The 19610-nt window shown below is 39.9% G+C and overlaps 2 protein-coding genes across 10 annotated transcripts in view; one reads left to right on the top strand and one right to left on the bottom strand.

Moving 5' to 3' along the window:
• Window positions 1-1532: 1532 nt before the first annotated feature.
• LOC130907438 (inactive serine protease 35-like) lies at window positions 1533-7831 on the top strand. The gene is made up of 2 exons (XM_057822528.1): window positions 1533-1629; window positions 6400-7831. Exon 2 carries the CDS (start codon window positions 6404-6406, stop codon window positions 7565-7567), a length of 1164 nt encoding a protein of 387 aa, XP_057678511.1. The 5' UTR covers window positions 1533-1629; window positions 6400-6403; the 3' UTR covers window positions 7568-7831.
• A 2589-nt stretch (window positions 7832-10420) lies between these two features.
• The window catches only part of snap91b (synaptosome associated protein 91b), a 52004-nt gene continuing 42814 nt past the window's right edge, over window positions 10421-19610 (bottom strand). For all 9 annotated transcript variants that reach the window (XM_057822515.1, XM_057822516.1, XM_057822517.1 and 6 more), the window contains one exon: window positions 10421-11403. The gene's annotated coding sequence lies outside the window, so the exon portion shown is untranslated. The remainder of the gene's footprint in view (window positions 11404-19610) is intronic.

Here is a 19610-nt window from a genome sequence, read left to right as displayed (position 1 = left end):
GCAAAGGGGCCCATATTTTTGGCCCACCATTTCGTCACAGTGTACTGTGAAACCCATACATGCAATCCAACCCATACGCCCATATTTTGTATATTAATCAAGATTTTGTTGCACTGCATACGTCAAACTTCTCACCCCAAATGATTGTCAGTACTTACAGTAGATAGCGCCAAACCTTTTTCTAAAAGAGGAAAGAAGTTAAGGAAGAACTTTTATTTTTTTAAGCTTGTATTCACAAAAGTCAAATAAAGAAAACTGTAGTCAACAAAATAGAATATAAATTGAACAATTGCCAGATTGGGGGCCCCCTAGTAGTCAGGGGCCCTAGGCAGCTGCATAGTCTGCGTATAGGCGGGGCCGGCCCTGCTAGTTCATCAATTAATCGACTACTAAAATAATCGATAGCTGCGGTCCTAGTTTCAACAAATTCCATCGAAAATAAAGACATTGATTGGCTGAAAATGTTTCAATATTAGATGAAATGTCTTGTTTTCTCATGTATATTTATAATTGCTCTCTACCTAAAAAAAAAAATGTTTTATCCGATTACTCGATTAATCGATAGAATTTTCATTCGAATACTCGATTACTAAAATATTCGATAACTGCAGCCCTATTGCACATGGACATATTTTATGCAACTCATACTGTTCATTCATGTTTATTAAAAGAGAGCAGAGATGGCAGGACAGCGGTCCAAAACATGAGGTGAACATCTGGGCAAAGAAGAGTGAGTCACAAACATAAAGTGCAGCTGTCTTGACCCAATCTTGCTGTATTTCTTTTTCTGTTTTTTTTTTTTTTTTTAAATGAACAACAACGCTGTCTAGACAGCTCATCTTGAAAATAGAGGCAAAATGAAACTAAACAAAGGATGCTCCGGGGTATTAAACTCATTTTTGAATCACAAATAAAATATTTTTCCCCTTTAAGTACTTTAGCACCCCCCAGTGGAGGTGCGCCTCTCTTTACAAACAACTCCTTGTTATTTATTTTTATTGAATGAATCAACAGATAGAATATTAAAGATGAATGAAAGCATGCCTCCCCCTGTTTTCTCCTCCCTCCCCATCCTCTTTGTCAAAAAAGCAAACACGCATTTCTCATTTGTTCCAGTGGAAGCCCTCCAAGCAAAACATTTATTCAGCGTTTTCATTAATTTGCTTGCCTGTGGATGAAACTCTCCCACAGAGACAACAATCAATCCCTAGATAACATGACGATAACCTGAAAATAAATCCTGCCTAATAGGATAACAAAACACAATTCATAATAAGATATTAATCAAATTCTGAAATGCTATTAAAATCAAAATGCAGGAAATTGGATATCCGGTTGAACTTGCATTAGACTTTCAAATCAAATCATAACTCTGTGAAATAAAAGCTGACTGTACTAAAGATTTTGATGCAAATGCAAAATATCAGCATTTCTCTGCATGTGGCGCCACTGTGTGATGTTTTCGTGATCATCATGTTCCTCCCCTTCGGCCCCCCGCATCACAGCAGTGGGATGTACAGTACAGTACAGTACAGGAACCCCTACAGAAAGGTTGCTGCATTTTTAGCCGTGGATGGACGTGGTGGATTTGTGCTAAATTTTACTGGAAAGTGGACAAACACATTTCAGGTAAGTTTAAAATTTATTAATTGAGGATCATAACTATATTAATATTGTTAGATAGTAAAAATTGTTGTTTTATTTAGGGATTAATTGCAAGGATGTAGATAAGGTAATCATGATTAGTGAGCATTTGCATAGTAAATGTTAGTATTGGCGCCATCTGCTGCTCGAAGCGTTTGATGCTAACTCTTCAAAAAAAAAATTTCAACTATTTCTAAACAAACAACAGCATCGTGACTCCAACAAAATCTATACTATACAATGTTTGCCGATATTACAGATTAATCCAAAGGGTTTTATGCACTGTACACATTTAAAACAATTAGCAACATGAAAAAATACAAAGCAATTTTGACATTGTTGCTTAAAGCAACACTAGGTAACTTTTCAACCCTTATAAAATGTTTTGATCACATTTCTCATTTCTAATATGTCGTCTGACAACTAGTTGGATGACACCTCTTTTTATATCTTGAGGGGGTCTGTATCGCTTTCACCGGCACTAACTTTGACCAGAGTGGCAGGAACCCTATCACACAAACACAAACTACAAATAAGCTGACTGATTTACGGCATCCGTCACCTCCCCATTTCCCCATTCATGATAAAGACGGAAGTCGATGCGAACCCTTTCGCGCGAGTTCTGCAAAGATGGCAGAGCAACAAGAGACAAAATGTTTTGTCTGAGGAGGAAAAAAGGCTACCAGGATATACAGAATAAAAATTGGCCCGGCTTTCACTCGCTGGCGTGACGCTCGCCCCCCCAACTGAAATAATAAGAGTTAGCCACACTAAAGCCTGAGCTATGCTGCTGCGTTGCGGTGACGGCGTAGCGACTACGGAGCAAGGGAACACATTGCTCTGTGGCTGCGTTCCAATCACGGTTTGAGTTGCCCTCGCTCACTTGCCCTGAGCACTTGCTATGACATCACACTGAGGCCACTTGGAGGGTGGAGGGAAAGTGGGCGGAGGGGGAGCGAAAGACGTAAACCAACCACAAGGTGTCGGAGTAGCGCTATACTGCCTATTTCAAATCAGTAGCGCCTCCAGAAATTCTTCATAGGGGTGGCCAAATGGGGCCACTTAAAACCTTGGGGTGGCACACCAAAAAATAAAAGCCATATTATCAGGTTTTTACTATTTTGTAGTCTTAAACAGGCCAGTAGAAAATTGTCAGAAAGACTTCAAGACACACCTTCTGATATACTTTTGTTGATGGTGTTATATTGTTTATTGTATACTATTATATTGTGTTAATGTACATAGTCCATAATAGTCCAGTCAAAATTTTGAGTTCCGCAGCTACTACAATCTGACATTATACTGGCGAGTGTGGTGACTAGTGGGGTAGCCAGGCCTCACCACCCCCTGGTGCCACCATTATTCCACATCGCACAAAATATACTGCGACTCATGTCAATAAGCCGGAGAAGTATTCCGCGCTTGACGGCAATACGTTGGTACCTGGGAATTATCAGAATTATAAGTTTTAGATCAAATTTTATTTGGGCATTTCATTATTTATTTATTTATTTGTCTATACCTTACAATCTGTAAACAGATGTGTTGTACAAATACATTTAACCTATTTGAAGTTTAAGTTCAGTCCCTCCCAACGCCATTTGATTGACAGACTATTCCTTTCGTTACAAGCAAAATAGAAATAGAAACATCAATGACAAAAATTGTCATTGTTTTTTCCTTATCTTACCAACAAAAAAGAAAGTCAACAAAAAAGTAACTTTAGTCTTTATTTATTTCTCTTTATGGTTTTTTTTTTTTTTTTTTGGCACTCCTGTTATTCCATACATCCTGCCATAACTGCCACATACAGTCTATTTTTTTTATTTTTATTTATGAACAACAGGCATTCCAAAGGCAGTTTGGTATCACATTCAAACACCGTGCTGGCTCCTCCATTCATTTTCTTCTTCTTTGGTGATAAATAGACAGCAGCCAACGGTATTTGAGCTTCATTATCACCACCACATGGACATATTTTCCGTGTACCACTGCAATGCATTGTGGGATACAGGGAGCTCCGGAGTGACCATCGTTTATCACTCGATCACTGAGCCCTCTGGGGGTCCATCTCGCCAAGTTCACTTTGGGAATTGGAACGGCCCTTAAGATGGCGGCAGGGATTCCCCCGGGGGGCGGTGGCTAGGGCAAGTGAGCGAGGGCTCATTTAAACCGCGATTGAAACGCAGCCTGTAATTCACCGCCAAGCCACTAGAGGGGTGTGGTGTTGTGTTTGTATGGTTTGGGGGGACTTTTGTCAACTTCCTCTAGTTTTCTTCCGGTTACACCACATTGCCAACGGTGTTGGAATGCTTGAATAAGAATCTTCAGCTCATTAACATTGAACAACAAATGTTGATCATACTGTATACTTTATGAAGCGAGCAGACTGGGGAGCGGTGACGGAAAGCGAGTGGAAAGAACGGGGGGAAGCGAAAGTTAGCGGTCGCATCTTGCGGCAGCCCGCTATTATTTTGTTATTTGTTTATTTTATTGTTGCCACAATAAGTAGGGAAAGCTATCATCGACTTCTCTCCTTCTTTCCCCCATCCATTATCATAAAAGCACCGAGGCACTCTCAATCAGTGATGATGTAACAAGTGTGTGAACTGTCTGTAGTTGAAAATTAAACATCAAAACAACTTTTTTGACACCAAACCTGTGCTTTATTCTTTATATACTTGAAGTGTAAAATGTAAATAAGTCGCAGACTCACAGCAAACCAACCAACCAAAAATACGACATAAAGTGAAAAAAAGCGACCGAGTCAGCACTTCGTGTGACCATTTGCTTCCGAACACACTCATACTCATACTTTTCTCGGAGGTTATTCCATTTTTTTGTATGCAACCTCTGACCTCCAGCCCCGTATTTTCAGCAATCTCCTTCCACGAATTGCTTGCCATTTGACAATCTTTATAATGCCTTTACAAGACACTGTAGAGGTTGTCATACTTACGGACCTCTTCGATGATACTCTTGTCGGCTTGGTCCAATTTTGCGAGAAGCAAACTATGTCTGAGCAGACCAATCACAGTCCATTTTTGTCAAGAATCTATATGGAGGTGCACGACAGGCTACGGCGGAGGGTCCTAAATCGGGTCTGCCTTGATGCCGTCGGTCTGCCCAAGAAGCATAACTCAGCCTTAAGCCCAACGGTGGTTAGCCATCATCCATCCATCTGCATTTGACCGAGAGATTTATTTTTGATTGATTGATTGATGATTTTACAACACTCTGCAGTAAAGATGTCCCGATCTATCGGGTCCGATCACGTCATTTTCAAAGTATCGGAATCGGCCAAAATATATCGGACATGTCTTTTTTAATAAATATATATTTTTTAATTAAATCGTTTTCTAATTGTATTTAACGTTACAGACAAAATGTCTTAGACTCATCCAGAGTCTTTAGTTTTGGCTTAAAGCAAGTCTATCAAATTTATCGCGTTAATGGGGGTAATCAATTTTGTTTAATTAATCACGTTAAAATATTTAACCCAATTAACGCATGCGCTGCACGACCCACTCACGCATTGTCACGTTCAATCTATAATGGCGCCAATTTACCTATATTAATAGAGCTAAAAGGCAGTGTAAAATGAGTCGAGTGAATTTCGGCAGTCTTTGGAGCCTTTTTTTAATTGGCTAAAGCCTTAAAATCCCTCTCTCAACAATTAGAAATATCATGGGTAAACAACGTGGGGACGAACGGTAAAATGGTGTTTACTTGTATAGCGCTTTTCCACCTTTCAAGGCGCATACACTACATCGCCATCTACCTACTGGTGACGCAGCACCAGGAGCAATGTGGGGTTCAGTATCTTGCTCAAGGATACTTAGGCGAGTTCATCAGGGAAGAGAATCGAACCCACAACCTCTGGGTTGGGGGACAACTACTCTATCACTTAGCCACGCCATCCCCACGGTACGGTAGTAACGGTAGTAGTTGATCTTTTTCTTTACACCCTATGTTATTTCCCAACTCAGAGAAGATATATCAATTGGTGCCACTACGCAGTCATGGTTGCACTTCCCATCATGCATTTGGGCAGAACAGTTAAATGGTTACAGTATCATTTACTGAAAGCTCAACAAATACACTAGATGGCAATATTTAGTCACAATATACAAAGTCATATTTATCCTTTAAGAATTACAAGTCTTTCTATCTGTGGATCCCTCTCACAGAAAGAATGTTAAAAGTGTAAAAGCCATCTTGAGGATTTATTGTCATAATAAACAAATACAGTACTTATGTACTGTATGTTGAATGTATATATTCGTCCGAGTTTTATTCATTTTTTTCTTAATGCATTGCCAAAATGTATATGATCGGGAATGATTGGAATTGAATCGGGAGCAAAAAAAAAAAGCAATCGGATCGGGAAATATTGGGATCGCCAGATACTCAAACTAAAACGATCGGGATCGAATCGGAAGCAAAAAAACATGATCGGAACAACCGTACTGTGCAGGTATGCGCTGGTCCTCATTGGATACGCAGTCTTCCTTAAGGCAAAACACTATTGCTCATGTCCATCGGCGTCGCTAAAATTAACCAAAACTGAAAAGCATGTGTTGCTTTAAGATATTTGCCATTGACCGTGAGAAACCTTCAATCCATATCGACTGGGAGCGATTCGCTGCCAAAAAAAAAACCCAGTCGAAATGGATTACACCATCAATGGCAGCCAATGATTTTTTTTCCCTGTTTGTCTTCATTCTGACCTAATTTCTTGTTTCTCTTTTCAAGAGTCATGGAGCTACTTTGTCTGCTGCTCTATGTTACTGTCAACCTGGCATGCATTGAGGGGTACAAGTGGACAAGACAGAATCTGCCAGTGCTGATGGATCAAAACACCCAGCTTCTTGAGCAATCTTTGTTCAGAGAACAAGTGGAAAATATGAATGTCGGGCAATTTGAAAAGCTCTGTGGAATCGAGTGTCAAACAAGCCTACCGCCCTTAAACCAAAGCGAGCAAGAAAGAATTCTGGGATACGAGACGATGTACGATAATGGCACGCGTACTCACACCGATGTCAGGTTGCGAGGTCTGAATACGACGGAATCGACTTCATATGTTTCGTCGCTAACTCGCACAAAACGGCAGGTTTTCGGTGCTGACGGTCGCTTCGTCATCTCCGACCTGAAGTTCATCACCAACTACCCTTTCGCCACCGCCGTGCGTCTTTCCACAGGATGCTCCGGGGTCCTAGTTTCCTCCAAGCACGTGCTGACGGCGGCTCATTGCATCCACGATGGTCGCTACTACTTGGAAAGCGTGAAATATCTGAAAGTTGGAGTGCTACATCTCAAAAGTAAAAGAGGAAAGAGGAGACGGCAAAGGGCTGTGAGCAAAATAAATCAGCAAAACATGAAGAAACGGCCTGTTTTTCGCTGGATTCGAGTCAAACAAACGCGTATCCCTCAAGGATGGATCCACTCCAAGAACTCTACAACGTCCCTAGCCGCAGACTACGACTATGCCCTTCTGGAACTTAAACGGGGCGTCAAACAGAAGAAGTTTATGGACATCGGGGTGGCGCCCCGCACCTTTCAACCAGCCCGGATCCATTTCTCAGGCTACGATGACGATAAAAGCTTAGAAGGCACCCAAGGGGGCGAGAAGGTGGTCTACCGCTTCTGCTCGGTGGCGAAAGAATCCAAAGATTTGATGTACCAGCATTGCGACGCTCAACCAGGTGCCGCCGGGGCGGGGGTTTATGTCCGGTTGAGAGAGGACGGCGGGAAGGGAAGGTGGCGCCGAAGAGTGATCGGAGTGTTCTCGGGTCATCGGTGGGTTGAAGTTGGGGGCGGTGAGCAGAGGGACTTTAACGTGGCGGTGAGGATCACTCCTGCCAAATATGCGCAGATTTGCCACTGGATCCACAAAGACCCCACTCAGTGCAAGACTGTTTAAAATACTTTTTTTAATGAGGACTGAAGTGTCATATATTTTTATGTCTGAAGCTAAATCTGAATAAATACATTGAACACACAAAAAAAGGAGGGGGCGCTACTTTGCGGTTTTTCACTTATAGCGGCGGGTCTTGGTCCCCATTAACCACGAAAAACGAGGGATCGCTGAATATACAAACGGAAATTGTGACTTTCGGGGAAAAAAATTGAGTAGGAATCCGAAGATAATCGGCGTTACTAACGGCGTTCTTTTTGTCAGTAATGATCAGTGTTGTTAATTTTACTTTAAAAAAAGTAATTACAGTTACAAATTACTTCTCCCAAAAAGTAATTGCGTTAGTAACTCAGTTACCTGAATGTATGAGTAATTAGTTACTTGGCAAAGTAACTAGTGATAATTTTCATGTTTTTTTTTTCCTCAAAACAAAACAACAACGACAAAAAAACAAAACAAAAACAGGTCACACAATGTGAAGTTTAAAGGGTTTTGGGAACAATTGGCCCTAGCCCAATTCTTTACCCTCCACTTAACTAGACACAAGGGTATTGCGATAACTACCGGTAGATAGTAACCTTTGCTATGTTTGGAAGTCATTTAAAGTTGTTAAAATTGCTCCCGTTATTGCATTAGTTCCCTTCTGTCTACTTTCAACATGTGTAAGTTTTAAAACTTTTTCATCATTTAAAGATAGAGTTAAGTCGAGATTTTGCCGATTTAGGAGCATTTTAGATTAAAAAAAAAAAAAAAAGTTACTTAGTTTCGCTAGGGAGGACATCTACATCAGAGCCTTCCTGAGAGGTCTACTGCTTTAAAATGGCGCATGTAGTCCTTAAAACATGTTGCCAATGCAGCCGTGTCTGTCATTTGCATCTAGTTCTATAATATGTGATATCTACCGTATCATGTGGGCGTAGTTTGTAGGCTATGGCTACAGTCAGGTATTGTCGGAGCCACCTAGTATCGCGTTTGCAACGGCGTCTTCCTCAATCCTGCTCTGCTCTCTCGTCTCCATGAGTCCGTCTATCTCACTTTTTTTACTCAACCAACTTAGTAACGCACACCTTTCCCGCCTCAGTAACAGTAACAGCGTTGCCAAGATGAGAAAAGTAATTGATTAGATTACTCATTACTGAAAAAGATAACGTCGTTAGTAACAACACTGGTAATGAGTAATGTAATTAATTAATTTTGTAATCTTTGCAACCTCGTTACCGTTATTGAGGACGTAAAGGCGTGCGTTACTATGTTGGTTGAATGACGCGAGAAATGTCTGAGAGACACGGAGAGAGCAGAGCATGAGAGGGGAAGACGCAGAAGAAGAAGGTAGTTGTGATGCCGTTACAAATGCGATGCTAGGTTGCTCACAGCGTTAGCATAGCTTTCGCATTCTCGCTAGCATTAGCTTTTAGCTTGGTGAGCGTCATGTTAAACGCTCGGGAAACTTTTTAAATACAGTTCTTGGCGTTCAGATGGGTACAATTAATTAAAAATAATGGACTGTTGTCTTCTTCAGTATGCAATATCATCACCAAGTGGGTGTTCTCCTTGTAGATGCTACAATATAATAATTTGTTTTTGTTTTTTTATTACCAAAAATAGTCACTTGCCGTAAACTTTTCTTGAAACACGTATCCGTAAACCGTGTTTTTTTTTTGGATAAAAAATTTCAGTTTTCAACTTCAGTTCATAGACTTCATAATGATATTGATGGGACACGTTCCCCAGACACTTCACCACGCCTTCAAGTAGGGGGCCGTCCCACACTCCGCTTCGGTTGGTCGAAGTCGGTCACATTTATTCTCAAACACATGCAGCGATCCAATGCCGGATTTAGGTTGAAAAAGTACGAAATCTTTACCGCATACAAACAGGAAGGATTGTCTCAGGAGTGATTTGTTCAAGAATTCAAGGTAATTATTATATTTTCGTACCATGCGTGCATTTGGAAACGTTATGAAAAAAATCAATGGGAGAAATTAACCACTACGGCTTTGGCATCATAATTCGCGATATTTACGCAAAATAAATGCTAACTGCCTGTTTTTTTGTTTTTTGCTTTTCACCAAGTATCGAGACTTTTACGTCCAAATCTATAAATAATTCAGGGATTTAAGCATTTATTCACAAGAATTTTCAACGTAAAAAGCTCTTTGTGGTGATAAGGCGGCACCACAGTGGCTTAAATACTAGAAGCTTATTTGACATATTTACGAAAAATAAATGCTAACTACCCGTTCTTTTTTTGTTTTGCTTTTAACCAAGAATCGAGACTGTTTTACGTCGATATCTGTAAGGAATTCGGGGACTGAAGCATTTATTCACAAGAATTTTCAACGTAAAAAGCTCTTCGTGTTTCCACTCGGTCAGTTTTAATGGAGATAAGCCCCCTATTAATCGGCCCCGCGCCCTATCAATAAATGATTAAATCTATGCTCCGTCAAAGACAGTCAATGAGTTTTATGCGCATTTTCTCCAGAGAGCGTCACAACTCATTCTGACATTGCAGGAAAAGTCTGGTTTTGCTAAAATATGACAAAAAACCACAATTTCTGTTCGAATAAATATCCTGAAAAAGGAATGTTTCTTTATGAATGAAGCTATAAATGCATCGGATTTTACAGCACGAGACTGAACAGGGATCAAATGTGACAAACTGTTAGGGTCATTTGGATGATTTGTATTTTATTGCATCTCAAAGGACTTACATGCAGGTTAAAGTAAAAATGGTGATGGATGGAAGAAGGTGTTGTCAGGGAGAATCGGGCAGAACAACACCATCCGTTTTGAGTCCCACTCCCCCACCCCAAATCAATACAGTCTTCATGAGAATATTGAACAAACAATCTATCCGCATTGTCTTTGTATGTAAATGTCATTGTCGCCTTTATTATTTTTTTCAACATGTATTTGCCACAATGGATTAAGATACAGTCACTTTTGGAAATAAACAACACACAGAACATCCAGCATATACGAGAGTGCTTTACAGCCGGTCTCCCAAGTGAGCAAATGTACCGGACGTCGTCCAATTGCATGCACAAATGCCAGCAACCTATGTACTCCACACCAGCAGAGGGCGCCACGTCAAATCACCAGTTTTATAAACAATACTGATTCTAGCAAACTGACAAGTATGTTATTTTACATCTACATGCTTTTTCCCCAAGATATGTAACTAAAATATGGTATTTTATTCCCTCAAAATAAAGAAAATAAGTATAATCTATCAATAAAACAGTGCATATTTCAAATTGAGTTCAAATCTTGAGAACCCGTAGGTTAACAAAAGGCGCGTTTTCGTGACCAATCGGGAGCGCGGGTGGCTAAGCTTGACATACTGTAGTTAGACCATGACATACACTTAGCTCAGTATTAGCCGGGACGACGAGGAGTTTAGCTCAGTATTAGTTGGGACCGTTAAGGAGCGTTTGTTTGAGGGAGGTGGCCAGTGAAGTTACACACAGCGAAACACAGTCCACATTGAACAACACAGTCCTCATCTGCGAGATGCGCAAAGAAAACACTGTACCATTCCATTCAAGTCAGCTTTTTCCAGAACAAATCTAAATAAGCATTTTTTTTTTGTCTTTTTCATTCCCCCACCCGCCATGGTATATTAAGTAAAGTTTAACACTGATTTACACGCACACCCACACACACATAAAACAGTGTTCTGTATCTATGGTTCACATTCACAGTTGTGCTACAACAGTAATTCATGGGGGCCGAGGGAGGGAGGGTCTTTCAGGGGTTGTGGCCTCTAGAAGGGGAGGGGCATTGCGCTGATGGTCGGCAGTGGGGGAGTGCGGACCCACGGAGTGCTACACGCAGTACACCTGGAATGAGAGGGAGAAGTTCAAACATTTCCAGCTAAAATTCAACAGATTTGCTTGTGTTTAAAATGGAGATGAAAATAATTGGCAGTACATTTTTAGTTTAGTTTAAAGCCAATTTGGAAAACGTAACTTAGTTTTTTTGCTTGTTGCTATTCCATGTTCTCGCAGTCGGACATCCGGGCATTAATGGCATCACCAGCCACAACAAAGCGTCGCCATATTGAAATTGGGTCAAAACACGAGTCACAAGCAGTTGCTCTGTCGTGCATTGTAGTACAAACGCGTTGAACTTTTGTCTTATTTGCGGTCTTTTTTCCGTCGGAATGACTAAAAGTTGCCGTGTTGCGGGTTGTAACGCAAGGAAGAGTTCGGAGCCGCATTTGAAGTTCTTCATTCTTCCTCGTGAGAAGAAAAGGACAAGCAATTGGCTGAAAGCAATCAATCGAGGAACAGTAAAAGAAGACGGTTCCGTGGACCAGGCACATTCACGTTTGCAGCCAACATTTTATTACTGGTGAGTAAAATTAAATCGATTTTTTTTTTTTTTGCCCCAATTAGCTGCTAGGATTCAAGAGAGTAGGCAGTGGTTATTATTACCGGAACAGACAACTCGCAAAGCGTTATTTTTCTTTTGCCGTGAACTGCTCTGCTCGGTCAATCGGTATATTATTGGCCTAGTGGGAATTGGTTATTTTGCCGTGACGTGTTCATGACTAAATAACGCTTGGAGGCGAATTACCGGTTGCGGCAGAAATAATCATTCTGTATATACTACCAGTTTTCTTAGTTGCACGCAGTACATATTCCACGTAATTGATGAAGGTCAACTCACTGAGTGACTTTATGAGGTAGTTGTAGATGTTTCCGAACTCCACTGCAGGCAATTCCTTTGGATTGTTTATCCAGCTATCAGCTGCAGATTTGCAGGCCAATACACGCTAATTTTAAGTTGTATCGCCTACTCTCATCTATCGGCAGTGACTCGTGATAATAAAAAGTCATGTTTAAGACGTTTTTATGAAAAAAAAAAAGACGCAAAACACAGCTGAAATATATGAATTTCAGACAACGTTTGTCAACGGATGTTTACCTGTGCGTGCCCCCCACTCAAAATGGCATCACGTTGTTATGCGAAATGACATCATCGTGACATCACGCAGACTGGTATGAAAAAGAATCTGAGCCTTTTGGAATTTCTTACATTTCTGTATGCAATCGCCATCAAATGTGATCTGATCTTTGTCAAAATCACACAGATGTAAAAACAGTGTCTGCTTTAATTAAAACCACCCAAACATTTATAGGTTTTCATATTTTAATGAGGATAGTATGCAAACAATGACATAAGGGGGAAAAATAAGTAAGTGAACCATCACATTCAATATTTTATGGCCCCCCGTTTGGCAGCAATAACTTCAACCAGATGCTTCCTGTAGCTGTAGATCAGTCTGACACATCGATCAGGACTAATCTTGGCCCATTCTTCTCGACAAAACTGCTGTAGTTCAGTCAGATTCCTGGGATGTCTGGCACAAATTGCTGTCTTTAGGTCATGCCACAGCATCTCCATGGGGTTCAAGTCTGGACTTTGACTTGGCCACTCCAGAACGTGTATTTTGTTCTTCTGAAACCATTCAGAAGCTGATTATCTTCTGTATCTTGGATCTTGTTGCAGCATCCATCCTCCATTTAGCTTCAACCGCCTGACAGACGGCCTCAGGTTTTCCTGCAAAAAATCCTGATAAATTTTTTATTTCATTCTTCCATGAATGATTGGAAGTTGTCCAGGCCCTGAAGAAGCAAATCAGCCCCAAATCATGATGCTCTCTCCACCATGCTTCACAGTGGGGATTAGGTGTTGATGTTGGTGAGCTGTTCCAGTTTTCCTCCACACATGACAAACATGGTTGGTTTCATCAGTCCACAAAATATTTTGCCAAAACGTCTGTGGAGTGTCCAACCGCCTTTTTGCGAACATTAAAACTGATTTTACCGTGGATTGGAACATATTCTCGGCTCTCCTGTTCACCGTCTTTGTTGTGGAGACGACTTCCGACGCGCAAGAGTGACGTTCCTCGTTAAGAACACGTCACGCAAATAAACGAATCTGATTTGTCGATTGATTTTGTACCTGCTCGAGAGGCCGTTAATGGGCTGGTTCCCAGACTTTTCTCTCAGTGTTTGAAAAATATAGGGAGAAAAGTCTGGCCGTGCCAGGCAAGTGAAGGTAGGGTTGTAAACCAGTATTAGGGTTTCAAACTAGGGTTTAAAACCAGTATTAGGGTTTCAAACTAGGGTTTAAACCCAGTATTAGGGTTTCACACTAAGGTTTAAAACCAATATCAGGGTGTGAAAGTAGGGTTTTACACCAGTATTAGGGTTTCAAACTATGGTTTAAAACCAGTTTTAGGGTGTCAAAGTAGGGTTCTACACCAGTATTAGGGTTTCAAACTAGGGTTTAAAACCAGTATTAGGGTTTCATACTAGGGTTTAAAACCAGTATCAAGGTGTGACAGTAGGGTTTTACACCAGTATTAGGGTTTCAAACTAGGGTTTAAAACCAGTTTTAGGGTGTCAAAGTAGGGTTGTAAACCAGTATTAGGGTTTCAAACTAGGGTTTAAAACCAGTATTAGGGTTTCAAACTAGGGTTTAAACCCAGTATTAGGGTTTCATACTAAGGTTTAAAACCAATATCGGTGTGAAAGTAGGGTTTTACACCAGTATTAGGGTTTCAAACTATGGTTTAAAACCAATTTTAGGGTGTCAAAGTAGGGTTTTACACCAGTATTAGGGTTTCAAACTAGGGTTTAAAACCAGTATTAGGGTTTCAAACTAGGGTTTAAAACCAGTATTAGGGTTTCATACTAGGGTTTAAAACCAGTATCAAGGTGTGACAGTAGGGTTTTACACCAGTATTAGGGTTTCAAACTAGGGTTTAAAACCAGTTTTAGGGTGTCAAAGTATTAGGGTTTCAAACTAGGGTTTAAAACCAGTTTTAGGGTGTCAAAGTAGGGTTTTACACCAGAGTTTAAAACCAGTATCAGGGTGTGAAAGTAGGGTTTTACACCAGTATTAGGGTTTCAAACTAGGGTTTAAAACCAGTATTAGGGTTTCAAACTAGGGTTTAAAACCAGTTTTAGGGTGTCAAAGTAGGGTTTAAAACCAGTATTAGGGTTTCAAACTAGGGTTTAAAACCAGTATTAGGGTTTCAAACTAGGGTTTAAAACCAGTTTTAGGGTGTCAAAGTAGGGTTTTGCACCAGTATTACGGTTTGTAATTAGGTTTTAAACCCAGTATTAGGGTACAAACTATAGTTTTAAAAAAGTACAGTGGTACCTCTACATACGAATTTAATTCGTTCCAGGACCTTGTTTGTAAGTCGAAATGGTCGTATGTCGAGCAGGATTTTCCCATAGGAATACATTATAATTCCATTAATTCGTTCCAAAGCCTAAAAACATACACTAAATTCTTAATAAATACTGCTGGCACTGTTACAAATGGCAATTAAACATAGAAAAACAAATAAGTTATTAATAAATAATTCAGAATAATATAATAATAAGAAGAATAATTAATAATTATTCCTGTAAATAATGTAACGAATCGGATTCTAATATGGCGGACACTTTTTACTGTCCCTGAACGCACCGCGAAGGTGACGTCTCAGTGAGATAGGTCGGTGCGGTAGAGATAATACTTTCGTTTTCTTGAGAGCGGTCAACTGCTTAAGACAATGGGCGTTTTGTGTTGGATAAGTTCTTAAATAAATGATAAAAACGTGACGAAGCTGGCGATTTCCTTGGCAATGTTACCACAATAATAATTGTCACCTTAACTTATAAATAGTGGCGAACGGTGGTCGGAAGAGGACCACGGAGCTGTATTGTTGAGCCAGTTCAGGGACGCGCACCCCAAGCTCATATTTTTCTATAACTTGCATCTTCATTTCAAAGGTAAGCATCACTTTTTTCCGTTTCTCCAACTGTATCAACTTTTTTTGAAAACTGTTGATTTCTCACACAAGAAAATCCACCGTGCGTTCGTTTGCAGTGCTGTCATGTCGTCGTATTTCGAGCAACTCGTCGGATGTAGAAACAAATGGCGGCTCAAATTTTACGTCGGATGTCGAAAAGATCGTGTGTCGAAGTGATCGTATGTAGAGGTACCACTGTATTAGGGTTTCAAACAAGGGTTTAAAATCAGTATTAGGGTTTCATACTAGGGTTTCCAACCAGTATCAGGGTGTGAAAGTAGGGTTTTACACCAGTATTAGGGTTTCAAACTAGGGTTTAAAACCAGTTTTAGGGTTTCAAACTAGAGTTTAAAACCAGTATTAGGGTTTCAAACTAGGGTTTAAAACCAGTATCAGGGTGTGAAAGTAGGGTTTTACACCAGTATTAGGATTTTAAACTAGGGGTTAAAACCAGTTTTAGGGTTTCAAACTATGGTTTAAAACCAGTATTAGGGTTTCAAACTAGGGTTTAAAACCAGCATTAGGGTTTCAAACTAGGTTTTAAAACTGGGGTTTAAAACAAGTATTAGGGTGTCAAACCTAGGTTAAAACCAGTAATAAGCTGTCAAACAAGGTTTTAAAACCGGTATTAGGGTTCCAAACTAGGGTTTAAAACCAGTTTTAGGGTTTCAAACTAGGATTTAAAACCAGTATTAGGGTTTCATACTAGGGTTTAAAACCAGTATCAAGGTGTGAAAGTATTGCCTGGTACATTCAGCGGATACAATTTCCAGGGCGGAGCAAGCCACAGCAAACAGACAGCGGAGTGGACCAATCAGCGACGGGCAGACGTGACGTTAGTAAAATGACGAGGGCAGGACGAGGGACTTGCGCGCGAAAGGAAACATACGAGGAGAGCGGAGTTTATTCAACATGGCTAGCGCGAGAATGACTGTTGTCAATGACTCGTGTCGATGTGTTTTTGGTCATTTAAACGTGCAACAATGCTTTTTTTTAGACAGCAGTTGCTTCCTCCGTGGAGTACTCCCATGAACACCATTCTTGGCCATAGCTTTACATATAGTTGATGTGTGCACAGAGATATTGGACTGTGCCAGTGATTTCTGTAAGTGTTAGCAGACACGCTTGGGGTATTTTTTATCTCTCTGAACTCTTGGCATCATCTTTGGTGGACGGCCACTCCTTGGGAGAGAAGCAACAGTGCTAAACTCTCTCCATTTGTAGACAACTTCTCTGACTGTCGATTGATGAAAATCCAGACTTTTAGAGATGGTTTTGTATCCTTTCCCAGCTTTATACAAATCAACAATCCTTGATCGCAGGTCTTCAGACAGCTCTTTTGACCGAGCCATGATGCACATCAGACAATCCTTCTCATCAAGACATTTCATACCAGGTGTGTATTTTATAGTTGACAGGGCAGCTTTAAACCACTCAGTGATTGGGCACACTGACTTAAACATTGACTTAACATGACATTGACTTAAAATGGTTGATAAAAATTGGGTTTAATTGCTCTTTAAGTCTCTTTAGGCAGAAGGTTCACTTACTTATTTTCCTCCCTTCTGTCATTGTTCGCATACAATCGTCATGGAAATATTAAAACCTATAAATGTTTGGGTGGTTTTAGTTAAAGAAGTTTTGGCAAAATATTTTGTGGACTGATGGGACCACAGTTGAATTGTTTGGTAGTAACAGACAACGTCATGTGTGGAGGAAAATGGAACAGCTCACCAACATCAACACCTCATCCCCACCGTTTAGCATGGTGGAGGGAGCATCGTGATTTGGGGCTGTTTCTCTGCCTCAGAGCCTGGACAACATGCAATCATTCATGCAAGAATGATTTCAAAAGTTTATCAGGATGTTTTGCAGGAAAACCTGAGGCAGTCTGTCAGACAATTGAAGCTAAACAGAGGATGGATGCTGCAACAAGACAATGATCCAAAACACAGAAGTAAATCAACTTTATAATTGTTTCAGAAGAACAAAATTCACATTCTGGAGTGGCCAAGTCAAAGTCCAGACTTGAACCCCATTGAGATTCTGTGGCATGACCTAAAGACAGCGATTCATGGCAGACATCCCAGGAATATCATTGAACTACAGCAGTTTTGTAGAGAAGAATGAGCCAAGATTAGTCCTCATCGATTTCCCAGACTGATCTGCAGCTACAGGAAGCGTCTGATTGAAGTCATTGCTGCCAAAGGGGGGGTCACATAATAATAAATCACTTACCGTAATTTTCGGACTATAAGCCGCTACTTTTTTCCTTCATTTTGATACCTGTGGCTTATAGTCAAGTGCGGCTTATTTGTGGATTTATTTGGGTTAATATGTAACACTTCTTTTGACAGTGGTGTCATAAGACTGTCATAAGATCGTCATAAATGTGTCATGACACTATCATGGGCATTCATAAATGCTTATGACAGATGTCATTTAGTATCATCTGGCAAATTATGTCACTAACTCCATTTAAGTCCAGCTTGGATCTTTAACATCCATTCAAAAGAGAAATAATTGGCCGGTTAACACTAAATGACATCTGTTATAAGCATTCATGATTGCTTTGGACAGTGTCATGTCAAAATTATGATTGTCTAATGACAGTCTTATGTCACCACTGCCAAATAGTCTTACCAAATACCATAACTAGCAATTAATGAAAAAACTGCAATAGTAGCTAAAGAAATGTTTAGCACAGAATATAATGTTTTACTTTTTTTTGTGATAAAGATGATTTCTTACTTTTTTTTTTTAATTATTTACATCCGTAGCACTGCAGTGTATGCTAGGAGGCATGTTGGACAACAACAGTGTTGACAGCAGGTGGCAGCAGAGGTTGCCTGTCTCCCCCAAGGCAGCAGTGATGGCCAAATAAAGTTTCTTGAAGCGTTGAAGCTTTGCAGCCAATTGGTTCAAAGTTTCATGCTGGTTCATTTGGTCTTATGACAGTCGTATGATGCCACTGTCAAATAAAGTGTTACCGGTTCATATCTTTTGGTGTAAATATCCCTTAATACAGTGAAAACCGCTGCACCTTATAGTCCAGTGCGGCCTATCTATGAACAAATTCTATTTTCGTGCCAAATTTGGTGGGCGCCGGCTTATAGTCAGGTGCGTCTTATAGTGCGAAAATTAGGGTACTTATCCCCCCCCCCCCTGTCATTGTTTGCATACTATCCTCATTAAAATATGAAAACCTATAAATGTTTGGGTGGTTTTAGTTAAAGCAGACACTGTTTTTCATCTGTGTGATTTTGACAAAGGTCAGATCACATTTGATGGTGATTTTATACAGAGATGTCAGAAATTCGAAAAGGTTTAGATACTTTTTCATACCACTATAACTCATTGCCTGCACATTTGATGGTGATTTTATACACAGATGTCAGAAATTCGAAAAGGTTTAGATACTTTTTAATACCACTATAACTCATTGCCTGCTATTGACAATGATAGACACTCAATTAATTAAACTGGAAGGACTGGCTGTGAACGCTCAATTTTTAATGCCATTGACGGTGATGATGTCTAATTCATTTGACTGGAAGGGGCGAATGAACGAATGGATTGGACGTCTATCGCCGTCAGTGGCCGCCAATTAGCCTATTTTGTCATTTAAAATAAGAGCGTGCTAATAGTTACTTTTGAATTCATTACTATAAAGAATGTGATAATCGTAATTAATCTCACACAATTAATTATTAGGGCTGTCAAACGATTAAAATTTTTAATCGAGTTAATTACACCTTAAAAATTAATTCATCGTAATTAATCGCAATTAATCGCAATTCAAACCATCTATATAATATGCCATATTTTTCTGTAAATTATACATATATTCGGTAAAATAATTTGTTGGAATGGAAAGATAAGACACAAGATGGATATATACATTCAACATACGGACTGTAGTGGCCATTTCACTCTCCTGTCATTTAAATCTGTCTATGCTGTCCTCACTCCGAAGCGTCTACTTTTTCCAAAGCTAGACAGCTAGTGAACGACGCCTTAATAATCAGACTTCTTCCTTTTTCATCTGATTTATTAATAAAATGGCCTCAAACCACTGTCCTCTTTAGACCGTAGTGAAACTACAAAAAAAAAGCACACAAGCATTGCATTAGCAACAACGTTAGCTTAGCACGCTATACAGGTTTACTAAACATAAACAAAAAGCGTCTCATACAAAAAATATAACATTTCGCTTACTAACATAATATG

The sequence above is a fragment of the Corythoichthys intestinalis genome, chromosome 19, assembly GCF_030265065.1.
Source record: "Corythoichthys intestinalis isolate RoL2023-P3 chromosome 19, ASM3026506v1, whole genome shotgun sequence".
Lineage (NCBI taxonomy): Eukaryota > Metazoa > Chordata > Actinopteri > Syngnathiformes > Syngnathidae > Corythoichthys > Corythoichthys intestinalis.
This window is presented reverse-complemented; position numbering and strand designations above follow the sequence as displayed.